The sequence below is a fragment of the Hyaena hyaena genome, unplaced genomic scaffold (genome assembly GCF_003009895.1).
Source record: "Hyaena hyaena isolate Hyena2069 unplaced genomic scaffold, ASM300989v1 scaffold_6, whole genome shotgun sequence".
NCBI classification, from domain to species: domain Eukaryota; kingdom Metazoa; phylum Chordata; class Mammalia; order Carnivora; family Hyaenidae; genus Hyaena; species Hyaena hyaena.
The window spans coordinates 6,066,802-6,081,030 of record NW_024080638.1 but is presented as its reverse complement, the minus strand read 5'-3'; the positions used below and the strand labels follow the sequence as shown (position 1 = coordinate 6,081,030).

At 37.6% G+C, this 14,229-nt stretch overlaps 1 protein-coding gene across 1 annotated transcript in view; it reads right to left on the bottom strand.

Moving 5' to 3' along the window:
• UGCG (UDP-glucose ceramide glucosyltransferase) overlaps window positions 1–14,229 on the bottom strand; it is a 37,728-nt gene that overhangs the window by 6,335 nt on the left and 17,164 nt on the right. The window contains exons 2-5 of the mRNA XM_039240724.1: window positions 12,989–13,130; window positions 5,382–5,484; window positions 4,563–4,664; window positions 2,964–3,076 (exon numbers count right to left, since the gene is read on the bottom strand). Of these exons, the coding sequence (XP_039096655.1) occupies window positions 2,964–3,076; window positions 4,563–4,664; window positions 5,382–5,484; window positions 12,989–13,130 (460 nt within the window). The remainder of the gene's footprint in view (window positions 1–2,963; window positions 3,077–4,562; window positions 4,665–5,381; window positions 5,485–12,988; window positions 13,131–14,229) is intronic.

The window sequence follows — 14,229 nt, the reverse complement described above, 5'->3', positions numbered from 1 at the left end:
CATCGAAGACCAGAAGCGCACATCCTAGTTCCTTAAGCAGTTATTAAGTGAGTCTTTAGGAATGAGGTGGAGATAGGGACTACGTCTCCCAGGATTTTTTTTTTTTTTTTTAATTTATTTCTAGGAGAGAAAGAGAGAGACAGTGTGAGCAGGGGAGAGTCAGAGAGAGAGGGAGAAACAGACTCTGAAATTGGCTCCAGGCTCTGAGCTGGCAGTCAGCACAGAGCCCGACGCGGGGCTTGAACCCACGAACCGCGAGATCATGACCTAAGCGAAAGTCGGACGCTTTACTGACTAAGCCACCCAGGCGCCCCCTCCCAGGATTTTTTTACAGACTGGAACAATCCCTCTATTTCCATTCACTCTAAGTACAGCAAAGGGGCCTTTAAGGATTAAATTTAACCTAAGTCACTGATTTGTGTGATCTGGGAGATGCTTACCACTGCCATTATAAATCAACCTGGATATTTGTAAAACAAAAGTATGATATGGCACATAAGAATAAGAAGTATTTTATTTCAGGGGTGCTTGGGTGGCTTAGTTGGGTAAGCGTCCCACTTCTGATCCGGTCATGATCTCATGGTTCCTGAGTCTGGGCCATTGCATCGGGCTCTCTGCTGTCAGTACAGAGCCTACTGTCCTTCTCTCTCTGCCCTTCCCCCCCCCGCCCCCCGGCCCGGCACACTCTCTCACTCTCAAAAATAAATCGTAAAAAAAATTTTTAAGTAGTGTATTTTAAAGTAACTACTCAGAGTTTCTCTTACTAAACAAAAACTCTGATGTTTAAAGACTTGCAATAGAAGAAAAAAATAAAAAATAAAAAAATAAAATAAAAATAAAAATAAAGACTTGCAATAGGACAAATGTATTCACAGGCAATATTAAGAGGTCATGGCTCAAAGTGCCAAAGGTTAAATTCCACACACAACGTACCTTTACCCCTCAGATCTGTAGTAATCACAAGACTGCAATTCAAAATAATACAAGTGCAGATACACTTAAAAGCAAGTTGATGTGTCTATAAGATTGTAACCATCTGCCTTCCCTTATGACATGAAGACATTCTTCCTAACTGTTTAACAGGACAGGAATGGTTAAGTCAGTTGTAGGACAGGATGACGGACTATGATCCAGCCAATAAAAATCACTTTTATAAAAAAATTATTAATGAGGCACCTGGGTGGCTCAGTCAGTTAAGTGTCTGACTCTTGGTTTCACCAGGTCATGATCTCATGGTTTGTAGGTTCAAGCCCTGCATGGGGCTCTGCACTCACAGCGTGGAGCCTGCTTGGGATTTATTCTCTCTCTTCCTCTCTCTGACTCTCCCCTGCTCATGTGCTGTCTCTGTCTCAAAATAAATAAACTTAAAAAAATTAAATATTAAAAATCATTAATGACTGGGAAAAAAGCTGATGAAGTGACAAAAATCACATACAAATTGTTTTTAGAGTACCACTTCAACTTGTTTTTAAAAAGGTACATAGGGAAAAAATAGAAACTTCCTCTAAATGGTAGGGTTATGACTTGTTATTTTTTTGCTTCTTATATTTTTCGACAATTTATAGTTTGTATCATTGTATTATAGGGTGAAGAGAAAAAAAAGGAAACCACAAAATAAATCTGTCCAGTAATTAAAAAAAATTTTTTTTCAACGTTTATTTATTTTTGAGACAAAGAGAGACAGGGTGTGAGTAGGCAAGGGGCAGAGAGAGAGGGAGATACAGAAACCAAAGCAGGCTCCAGGCTCCGAGCTAGCTGTCAGCACAGAGCCTGACGTGGGGCTGGAACCCACGAACTGTGAGATCATGACCTCAGCCGAAGTTGAGCTTAACTAACTGAGCCACCCAGGCGCCCCTCTCCAGTAATTTTTAGAAATCCATTTTAAGAGGAAGTCAAATGAATTTTACAATAACTTATATGAACAATTTTCCTTTTTTTGTGTATTTGAAATACTCTGATCTTTAAAAAAGATTCTTGGGGTACCCAGCTGGCTTAGTTGGAAAAGCATGTGACTCTTGATCTTGGGGTTGTCAGTTCGAGCCCCACTTTGGGTGTAGTGATTGAAATCTTTTTTTAAAAAAAGATTATTTTCAGATCAGATTTCTGAAATAACTATATGCCATGTGTTTTTAGGTTAAGTCTAAAACCGAACCCTAGAACTGAAAGCAAGGGTCAGAAGGAAACAGAATATATAGTGTGTTCAGCTGGTAATGGGACCACAAGAGGTTTCCTGTGCACATCCAATCACTGCCAGAGTGCAGCTGTGAGTCATTTCAGGGGCCCAAGAATTTCTTCACTAATAAAACAGCTACTCCCATCTTGAGGATGCCAGTACTCAGCAGTTGAAAACAGACTTAATTAGTTCATAGCAGCACTCTCCACAATAGCCAAAACATGGAAAGAGCCTAAGTGTCCATCAACGGACAAATGGATCAAGAAGATGTGGTTTATCTATACCATGGAATACTACATGGCAATGAGAAAGAATGAAATCTGGCCATGTGTAGCAACATGGATGGACCTTGAGGGTGTTATGCTGAGCGAAATAAGTCAGGCAGAGAAGGACAAATATCATATGTGTGCACGTATAGGAGGATTAGGAGGAACTTGACGGAGGACCAAGGGGGAGAAGAAGGGTGGAAATGGTGGGGGAAAGGGAGAGAGGCAAACCATGAGAGACTCTTGAATGCTGACAAAAACTGAGGACTGATGGATGTGGGGGGGAGGGAGGATGGGCATGGAGGAGGGCACTTTGGGGATGAGCACTGGGTGTTATGTGGAAACTAATTTGACAATAAACTATTTGTAAAAAAAAAATAATAAATAAATAAATAAATAAATAAAAAAGAAAACAGACTTAATTACAGTTAACTTCATGTAGTTCATCCCCCAACTTTCAGAATAATCTCAAGTTTCTGGAAGATCAGGGATATGACAATATTATTTATGACAATCATACTTACCTGTTCTAAAGTGGCAGCAAAGCCCTGCCTGTCTGCTACATAGGGCAGCCCATGAACCAGGCCCACTTTCTCTGTCATCTGGTTAACCATGTCAGTAAGTGTGTCTGGGATTACTGCAATCAAGACGACAAACAGGTGGTGAGGGAAGAGGAAAAAAAAAATCGTTTTTAGTAAAATGTCCACCAATGTGAAATGTACTCTGTGAGCTGTTATAAAGTTCTTTTTTACATCTGGATCTAATAAATCATTCTTAATCACTTTTCTAAGTAGAACACACAATTTCAAAAAGGCGTGCTTTATGAGAAGCTAATTTACCCTACACACGTTCAGGCTAATATATACCAGAGACAGGATGTACCTTGAAAATGTTACTCCCCCTATTTCAGAACCTCCAAACTAGAATATGGACAATGTGTTCCTCATGGATAAGATACAGGAGCAGAGCTGAAAGGACCTCAGTCCTTATGCTGGTTTCCTGCATTCTCTAACTATAGGGAATGAGCCTCCCCGTTCTTGTTGGATCCGAGATACCCTATCTCATTAAACTGCTAATGGGAATTGAATGAGAGTATACTTGACAGAGAGGCGCACATATATTCTGAAAACATAACCAATGTATGATAGAAAATAATTTAAGGTAGCAAACATGAAGAATGAACATAATCTCTGTCCATGCATTGACAGACTCATAATGAGCCTGATTAATTAGGCATGTCACACTTCTATTAATTTTCACATCTGCATTTCAAGCTAATAAAATTTAAATCACCGTCCCCTCTTCAAATAGCAAACACCTCCTACCTTTTTAGTCACTTTACATTTTTATTTCCTTCAAAAATACAAAAGCTATGAACAAAACCTGTTGTATAAAAGTGTATTTGGGCCTTACATACATATATTCTACAGCAGTGGTTCCCAACCGCTGCCCTGCCCTGAGGGGACACTTAGCAATGTCTAGGGACACTTTTGGTTGTCACTGAGAGAGGTGCCATGGGCATCTAGTGTGGAGAGGCCAGGGAGGCTCGCTAATCATCCCAAAGGGCAGCCTCAACCAGAAATCACTGCCCAGCCCCAAATGCTGCGGTTGAGGGACTTGTGGTAATTAGCATGTAAACGTTTAAAAACGCAAACGTGCAAATTATAATTTCAGTACAGAAAAGGCTTCCTCCTAAAATCAACTCAAAGCCATGTTTGTATTTCGGTAAAATATTCACTTATTAATTTCTGTCCCTTTGTGTGAGACAGTATCGGTGCCACAAACAGATTAAAGTGAAAGACAAGTTATTACATGAACATGGGAAAATTTACAACGATGAAAATCCTGTATAAAGGACTGTATGATAGACCAGGACTATTTTTTTTAATAGTTGGAATTTTCTCTCCAAAACAAAAACAATTTTATAGATGTAACCTTTTAGGTTAGCATTAATAAAAATTCCAAATTTTAGTTAAGTGTAACTTGACATTTTACCATGAAATAATGATGAAATGCATTACTTTATTAGGCAAACAAAAAGGATGGATACATGCATTTTTAGAATGCTTTTGCCATTTTATCATCAAACGAATAGTTTGTAAAACAAATAAAAAGCAGCTCACCTCTTATTCCACTATCACAGATCCATATCAGATCATACTTTGCAACTTCATATCCTGGCATTAAATTATTAATTTTAGGATTAATGCCAACCTTTTTGCCACCTAAAAATTTAAAGGTACAACTGTGAAAGATTCATGCAACATTGAAAATATTTAGTATTATACAGATACATGGTAGAGAGAAGCGAAAAGTACTTTCATATGTAATAACTGAAGCAAACATACTTAACATGTTTTACATTCCTTATTATTTGTAATATACTTAGAAAAAAAGTGTTCGTTCTTTAAAAGATAATTAATTTATCTTTGAAAATATATTAGTTTCAGTTTAATTCTTAAGTTATTGCATCAATAGTAAGTATGAATCAATGTTTAATGGCAAATCTCTCTCTACAAGTCTTTAGAGTAAGCCTACAGGCTTTTGAAAAATATTCTTTTTGCAGTGTAATAAAAGTAAATCCGATCGCTCACTCCCAACTACTGTGATGAAATCTGGGAAGGCCCACAGATGGAAAACAGTAAAGAAACAAAAATAACAGACTCTCATGTCTGATTAAAGAGAAAAACATAATTTGGGTTTTTTTTGGTTATTTTGTTAATTCCAGACATGGGGAAAAAAAAACACCTGTGTTTTTATAACTTAAATTCTCTTGAAAGGCTATACACACCTTTCACTAATCCAACAAACACACGTAAAGCAAACATGCTAAAAAAGTCAATGGGTGGCTAACAGCCTAATATATAGTTTAATGCAAGGATTACTGATACTTAATACTATTAAAGCAAAAAGGGTTATTGTAGAATTTATTTGTTACCTACCAATAAACAATCTAGCATCAACATTTGGATATTTTCCAAGAAGCTTCTTACATACATCAATGGCTGGATCATCGTGATCTTGTACACAAAGGAGTACTTCATACTAGTCAAAGAACACATTTTATGTAGATTAACCTCTTTTACAAAAATAAGCACATTATTGGTATTTACTGATTGATAAAAAGCATTAAGAAAAATAAGCAGTTGTACACACAGCATTTAAAAGTTAAGAGAGTACTTACTCATAACAAATGCAAACACTTATGATATCAAGTGTTGCTTTAATGGAGAGCAGCTTCTCCAGAACAGAGGCCGATTTGCAAGCCGCAGAGATAATGAAGAGACTGGCAATCCCCACAGTTGAAGTCCTGCCATTTCCAGGCAGGCATGGCCTGAATTAAACTGGATCTCAAGCTTCTCTGTGGCCTTCCTCATGAAACATCCCTCTGTTCTCCAGAAGCTCTGTCTCTTAAATTACTATTTCATGAAGGTGCCATAAAGTACGTATCAAATCCCAGAATGTAAAGAGTTTTTCCAAGCTCTTCCCATGAAAATGACAAAATGCTACTAGATTTTTGCTGTATAAGAATTTTTGAAATAAAACAGAATTTGATTGAAAGTCTATCATCCTGAAAAGCATGGTTAGCTTTCTAACAACGAAAATACCCAGGGTTTTATTTTGCTCAGTGTCACGTTTACTTTTTGATAGGATGTTAGGGAAGTTTCTTTGCTTTTGACTGGCTGTGTCGGTTACCCTGGGACATTTATTGAAAGAAGAGAACATTGAGCCCCACTCTTACTTCTGAATTCGAATCTCTAGGGGCAGTTTGGACATGTAACCAGGTTTATAAAATCTGGAGCTAAACCTTTAAGTTACCATTTAATAAACTACTACATTTTTTAAAAAAAGTGTTTCCTTTCACATACAAAGATGTTACTCTATTATTCTGTGGGATAAGTATTCTTAGTAGTACTTTCCATGAAAAAATAACAAAGCTACGTGTTCTAAAAAAAATAAAAAGAGCTAAGGACGTACCTTTCTAAGTATCTAACATACAGGGACCAGCTCAGGTAAAGGGGAAACTCAGCAAAAACTGGCAATATGGGGATGAGTATGAAAAGGGCCAGGGCTAAGGTCAATGGAGAAGGTAGTAAGATTTTTTTAAGTGAGAAAAAAAAGTTTTCTCAATAATTAAGTAGAGTTGGGGAAAACAATGTATACTTTTCTCATACTTTCTACCTACTATTATTATACATTCTATCAACTATCTACCTTTAATGATGACTAACCAAAACTGCCAACCAATTTTACGGTTACCTAGTCTTCAGGGACCAGATAAAACTCTTGAGAATGGGAAGGACACCACTCCTGCCCACGCCCTTGAATTTCCCAAAGGGTTGACTCCTAAATCCTGTAAAGCATCAGTCTTCCCTCAACCTGACTCAAAACGATATTCCACTGAACTGGCCAAAAGGCATTGACCTTAACAATGAAGACCAGAAAGATTACGTGACTTTCTAAAGGGTAAAAGTTACAATTAGCTTCCCTCCTAGAGTGAGCTGCTCAGCCAGCCTTGCTTTTAGAATTCCTCATTTTTCCAAACACCTCACAGTTTTAACTTTAATGCTTTTATGATTTATGCTCTTTTGCAGGTATGAGCAAATACAAGTGAAAAGAAATGTTCATAAATGATACAATTCCATACAATAGAATTAAAAAGTTAGTCTCCATTTTTTCTCCCTAGCAAGAGAAAACTTTGCAAAATATAGCTCTAGAAGTGTATTCAAGGAAGACAGATAAAATAGCTTACCTTTATTCAAATGCAAGATTTAAAGTTTTCATTTTTATTGATTATACTTTTTAATTTCAAATGAAAACCAAATACCTCCTGAGTAGCCAAAGTCTAAATAAAAGTCTACAAAATGTTCACTCTTAAACACACAACTTTTGCTTTCACTTGTTTCTGATATTGAAAACTACACCAGATAGAAGGCAGCATTCCAAGTATTTTCTAACATATTAGATTTTAACCAGGAATCTGATAACCACCTCTGTGTCTTCAGTTTGAGCAAACATTTTATTTGCTAGGAATCTCTGTATTGGAATAGTTAAATCACCCCAACTACACTGTAACCAGCAAAACACAACATATTAAGTTGGTTGAAAGCTTTCTTAGCTAATACAAAAAAAGCTTTTTTTAGGGGCGCCTGGGTGGCTCAGCAGGTTAAGCGTCTGACTTCAGCTCAGGTCATGATCTCACGGTTCGTGGGTCTGAACCCCGTGTCGGGGTCTGTGCTGACAGTTCAGAGCCTGGAGCCTCCCTTTCTCTCTGCCCCTCTCCTGCTCATGCTTTGTTCATTTCTCTCTCTTGAAAATAAACACTAAAAGACTTTTTTTTTTGGATATTTTTAAACTAAAGAATCAAGTGTAAGTACATATATTCAAAAGTATAGTGTTTATTAAAAATATTACACTTTAAAAATATTTCAAGAAAACACTTACTTTATAAATCTGAGAGAGCTCTAAGATACAGTGATTTCCAGCATAAATGGCCAGTATGAATAAAGTCTAGAAATAAACTTCAGAGCTAGCTATTTATTTATTTATAATAATTTTTCCATACCTCTTTATTTTATTTTACTTATTTTTATTTTATTGAGAGTGCGAGTGGGGGAGAGGGGCAGAGAGACAGAAAGACAGAAATAGAGAATCCTAAGCAGGTTCTACACTCAGCACAAAGTCCAACACAGGGACTGATCCCACAACCACGGGATCATGACCTGAGCTGAAATCAAGAGTCGGATGCTCAACTGAACCAACCAGCCACTCCTAAAACCCAGAGTGATTTAGATGAGAAGATTAGTCTCCAACAACTTCCTAGTAATTTCCTTTTCAAACAGTGCAATGACTAAAAGGCTGAGAACAAGTGTAGGAAATCCACAACTTGGGATTCAACCCTTTGATATTCAAGAAGTGAATGGCTGAAATGGCAATAATCATGAATGCTATGTTTTGGCTTTTATGAATAAGTTCAGATGCATATATAGCATTAGATTTAGGTATATAAATGACATTAGAAAAACTTCACAGATTCAGCCCTGTAGACATTAGCAATATAAACTCTGTACTATAGCAAACAAGATAAAACATCCTCTTAAAATAGAAAAGCCTTTATGATAGTTATACATTGCCTATCAAGTAGGAATATCTTGAATTGTCAATAAGTAACTACACATCATTTTTACAGAAACATTTTATGAGGATATTTGGATTATAGAATATAAATTTTCTACGAGAAGAAGAGATTTAGACCCCAAATGCCTAGAACATTCTCTGGCATGGAGTGATTAATACACTTATAAGTTAAAGCATTTGTCCTTACGGTAACTTTTGAGCAAAAGATAGATGCCAGGAAGGAAATGCTTCGTAAGAACACAGCTCTGAATCAAAGACTGGACAGGTTGAATTATTCACATCTCTATTTTCAAGAAATAGATTATATGGTTTTCCAAATTTACTTGGTAAATTCCTACTCTTGTAAATTTAGAAGTTTCACTAACATATGTTGTGCTTGGTCTTTTGATAATGGATTTGATCTTCTGTCTTCTCTATTCTTTGTTTAGAAGACTATTTAGTTAGAAAACAATTCCTCTTAAGAACAGCTACACCAAGGGCAAGAAAAAGTCTAAACGTGGCACCAGACTTGTAACATTTTAAACCAATTGTATATTTGCAAAAAAAAAAACCACAAACACCCAACACAATGAGCATAGGCTCACTCTGGTAATAACTCTGATCATTTAATTAAGAACTCTTCATATGGCCAGGACTTACTAACATAAAGCTATTTTGCTGAATCTTCCTGCTACAGCTAAATCTCTCCCTAAATTTAGGGAGACCAAGTGAGTGCTCAAATTGCAGAAAATGAACTACATGGCTTTTTCATTCTTCCCCTCCCCCTGCCCAAGGAATAATTATCAAAATAAGTGGATTTATAAGATATGTAAAGCACAGAAATCTTTCAGGGCAATTAGTATAGTAACATTCTCAGCAAAATTTAAACCTAGAAATTTAGAACAAGTACCAGTAGTAAATTTTCTTGCACATGTCCAAAATTAAATTTCTGAACATGTTCTTTCTTTTTTCCAGAATCGTCTATAATATTCTAAATCAAATCAGGAGGAAAAATTTAGGTCCAGGATGAAGCCAGACATACTTCTGTAAAACAGTGTTCACACTTGACAAAAAGCCTATAGTAAACTTTGCTGCGCCTGGCAGTCACGCAAATGTTCGTTTCAGGGCTACATGCCTACCTGGTCATACAAGCGACTTGTCTGTCTACACTCAGACTAGTGGGAGGTCAGTGGTTTAACTTCAGTTTCTTGTAGAACACGGTCTTTTAAAAATCAAATTGGGGCACCTGGGTGGCTCAGTCAAGTCAGTTAAGCATCTGACTTCAGCTCAGGTCATGATTTCACGGTCCGTGGATTCAAGCCCCGCGTTGGGCTCTGTGCTGACAGCTCACAGCTTGCAGCCTGCTTCAAGTTCTATGTCTCCCTCTCTGCCCTCCCTGGCTCACACTCTGTCTCTCAAAAATAAATAAATATTTAAAAATAAATAGGGGCGCCTGGGTGGCTTAATCAGTTAAGCGTCCGACTTTCGCTTAGGTCATGATCTCGCGGTTCGTGGGTTCGAGCCCCGCGTCGGGCTCTGTGCTGACTGCCAGCTCAGAGCCTGGAGCCTGTTTGAGTCTGTGACTCCCTCTCTCTCTGACTCTCCCCTGCTCGCGCTGTCTCTCTCTCTCCTAGAAATAAATAAAACATTAAAATAAATAAATAAATAAAATGAAAAGCAAATGAAATGAGATCTAAATTTTCCTTTAGACTGCAGGCACTTAACACTTTTCTGCCACTTTCCAAATTTTTGATTTACACAGCTAACTGTACTTTTATAATTAGTAAATAAAAATTAAAAAAAATAAAAACAATCTCTTATATTTGGGGTTCCTCATTTTGCAGTAAGTATCAATATAGTTTTCTCCTTGACGAATTTAAACACCTCAAGGGCATAACTTGTGGAAAAAGAAGCAAAAACAAGAGCTCTTGAATAATCCCACATTGTAATAAAAAAAAAAATCATTCAGAAGAAGAAATCAATTATTGACTTATCCCAAATGTTCAGAATTAATGGATACATATGTTCCTGGGTTATTTCTAGAAACTCTTTTTACAACTAAAACCCACACTAACTTCCACAACCAATTAAATTCCATGACTGTCATCTCACAAGGGCTGCAACACAGAAGGTCCATAACTTAGTTCTGAGAGTGGCTGAATGGGGAAAGGACCGGATGAGGATTAAAAAATTGAAATGTGACATTAAGTTTCACAAGGATAGATGCATGATACTAAGCTGTTCTGAGGTTTAATAATAATCAATGAAAATATTCTTTCATTTATTAAAAAAAAATTTTTTTGCGCCTGGGTGGTTTGGTTGGTTAGGTGACAGACTCCTGGTCTCAGCTCGGGTCATGATCTCACAGTTTGTGGGTTTCAGTCCCTCATCGGGCTCTGCACTGCCGATGCAGAGCCTGCTTGGGATTCTCTCTCTGTTCCTCTTTCCCTGCCCGTACACTGCTGACACTCGCTCTCAATAAATAAATAAACTTTAAAAAATTAATAAAAAAACCTCTCTCTGCATATACTTATACAGTGTGGGACTTAATAACCTTCCATTTTAATTTCTTTTTTTAACATTTATTTTGAGAGCACAAGAGGGGGAAGGGCAGAGAAAGGGGGACAGGGGATTCGAAGCAGGCTCTGCACTGATATCAGCAAGCCCGATGTGGGGCTCAAACTCACAAGCTGTGAAAGCATGGCCTGAGCTGAAGTCACACGCTCAATCGACTGAGCCACCTAGGCACCCCTGAAAAAACCTTCCACTTTTCTTATTGCAAAGCTTATTTTACAATTAATTTTATTTATGTCGTTCTTGCTAAATTACAAAAGGCCACTTTTTGCACTTCTAGTTGGGAAAAAAATAAAGTATAGATCTTATTTTTTTTAAATTACATATTCAACTTATTGGATACACAATACATGCACAATTCAGATCTCTAAAATTATTAAATACATATATAACACACAAATTATAAGAAAAATACATAATGGTTTTGCTTCAAAGTAGCTTCAAATATCTAGACTTCCAAAGTTTAAAAGCAATAATATAAAAATAACTTTAAAAAATAACTGAATTATACTTGTGTCTACATACTTAAGAAGAACTGCATTAAGGCTATTGCGTCTGTCTTCTCTATTCTTTTCATTGATGCTACCGAGAAAAATAAAAGCAAAAAGAAAGGAAATAAGAGCGTGAAAACCAGTTACCATGGTGTGATGTGTGTTTTATCTTCCTTCTCATTACTTGGGATACACTGTCCTAAAGAAATAGGAGGGGAAGAGCCTCCAAGTGGCAAAAACTATGGAAAAGATGAGATAGTGAGGGTAAAAATTGAGACAAGTGAATAGATACCATGGAGGGAAAACTCGCATGGACTTAAAATCAAGTAGGTAGATATGTAAAGAACATTCAAAAGCAGTGTTTCAAACAGCAATTTAAAAAGCTGCAATAAAGCTAAATACATAAATGAAGGAATAGTTAAGTTCTCCTATGAAACTACAGGCAGAGGGGGGCACCTGGGTAGCTCAGTTGGTTAAGCATCTGACTCTTGATTTGGGCTCAGGTCTTAACCTCATGGTCTGTGGGATCAAGAACCGCACTGAGTTCCTCCAGGTCCACACTGACAGCATGGTGCCTGCTTGGGATTCTCTCTCTCCCTCTCTCTGCCTCTCCCCTGTTCATGTGCTCTCTCACTCTCAAAATAAATAAACGAACTTAAAACAAAGAAACTACAGGTGGAATATTAAAGGGAAGGGACAAGAAGAATACTCTCATCCCAACAAAACTGGGAGTTCTCCAATGAAGATGCAGGTTGTGTTCACAGATCTACAAACTGTATCGATAAATGATAGGAACAAAACAACTGGGCATTAAAACCCAGAAAGATAAAGAAATTAGAAATTAGATATGAGGAAGACCCAAGTTATCACTAACTGTAACCTATTCTTGGCTCAAAAGCCAGATTTTCAAGGGGATTTATGTTTACTTCTAGCTGTCCTGAATCCCATTTCAGACCACTCAATGCTGCTTTTTCACTCTCACTGCCTCTTCTTCCTGTCATTCACGCACAACTCTCATGGAACAAGATTTTTATATTCAAACTACCAGGTACTTAACCATGTTTGAGTTCTAGGAGATTTACTCATGGATTTCGAATTCAGATGGACAAGCAGGTGGTTACAAAGAGGAATCTGCACCTCTCTCTTCCTCAACCCCATTTCTGTCCTGTGACTACTGCTATTACAGCATAAACTGGATGAGGCTGAGATCACCATTAACGTTTAATACCTTCACCTTTTTACAGTGTCAAAATGCCTTTCTTGAAGTGTTAACCATGGGGGAGAAGCGTATGTGTACACATGTGCGCGCACACACACCAAACAAACATGTTCTCATCCATTTCTAATGAGTACATGGCTGTACTTACTTTGGGGTAATCCAATTCGAAGAATGTCTCCAAGTTGTTGATTAGGTTAGGATCCACTCCTTTCAAAGGTTTCAGAAGAGACACACCCGGGAGCTTGCTATATGGCTGTTTGTCCGTTGCCTTCTTGTTGAGGTGTAATCGGCTAAAAAGCAAATGATATATACATTATTTCTGGAGAACATAATAGTGTCAAATCTGTATAAAGCATGCGTCAAGCTATCAAGAAATTACTAAATTCTAAGTTAATTTTAACTGACATCTTTTTAAAGGGCTGTCTGAAAATGAAGGAAAGTAACCAGGTAAGCATCCAGTTTAGGAAATCCAGATTTAAGCAGAAAGAATGTTCCAACGGAAGCTGAATCTTAAGAGTGTTGTTTATTGCTGTACTCACAGTGCTTAGAGAACTATGCCTGGCAGAGAGTAGGCATTCAATAAATACATGGTGAAGAAATGAATTATAGTGTTAGCCTACACATTACCTGCCCTTCCTCCCAAATAGCTATCCAAGTAGACCAAGAACTATGAAAACAGTGTGTGTGTGTGTGGGGGGGGGGGGAATCCCTATCTTCCCCAGAAAAAGAGAAGTGTAACCAGAAAAATCTGAGATATTTCTATAACAAGCAGTCCACATAACACATGATTGAAAGCAGCACTAGGATACCAGCAGGAGAGGCATGAAAATGGGATAACTAGCAGAACTCCCAATATTCACAAGCTCAGAATGGCAGGGATGGAACAGAAGGAATTTGAAAGTAAGGGGAACAAAATCTCAACGATGAGAAAAATGTCTAGTAATGACAATGGAAGATACACCAGTGCCACCAATTCACAGATAAGTTGGCCAAGGTTCTCAGTGCTGGCCCATCCCAAGGGCTCCTGAGGAGGGAAGCCATGCCAATTAAAGAGAGAATTTGTCCTAGTTAATGTTCATGATGTTGCAACAAAGAGAAGAAACGCCCTTTGGGAGGGTGGTGATGTTTCTAAAGGAAGTCACCAAAGTCTTGGTCCCTCCTTTTCCAAGCACTCAACAGTAATTACAGGTTAGAACAATCGGGGGCCATGTGCAAGGTATTTTAAGACACACGTTCTTCCACATTTTAACATCTCTGAAATCGACGGCATCTTATAATTGGTGGCAGCCAGATGGCAGTCCTAAATTAGTAGCATGAAACCCTACCCATGAAACCTTCTAGAAGATGAAGAAAACATCAGCATCAATGCATCTTCGATTTGATGAAATA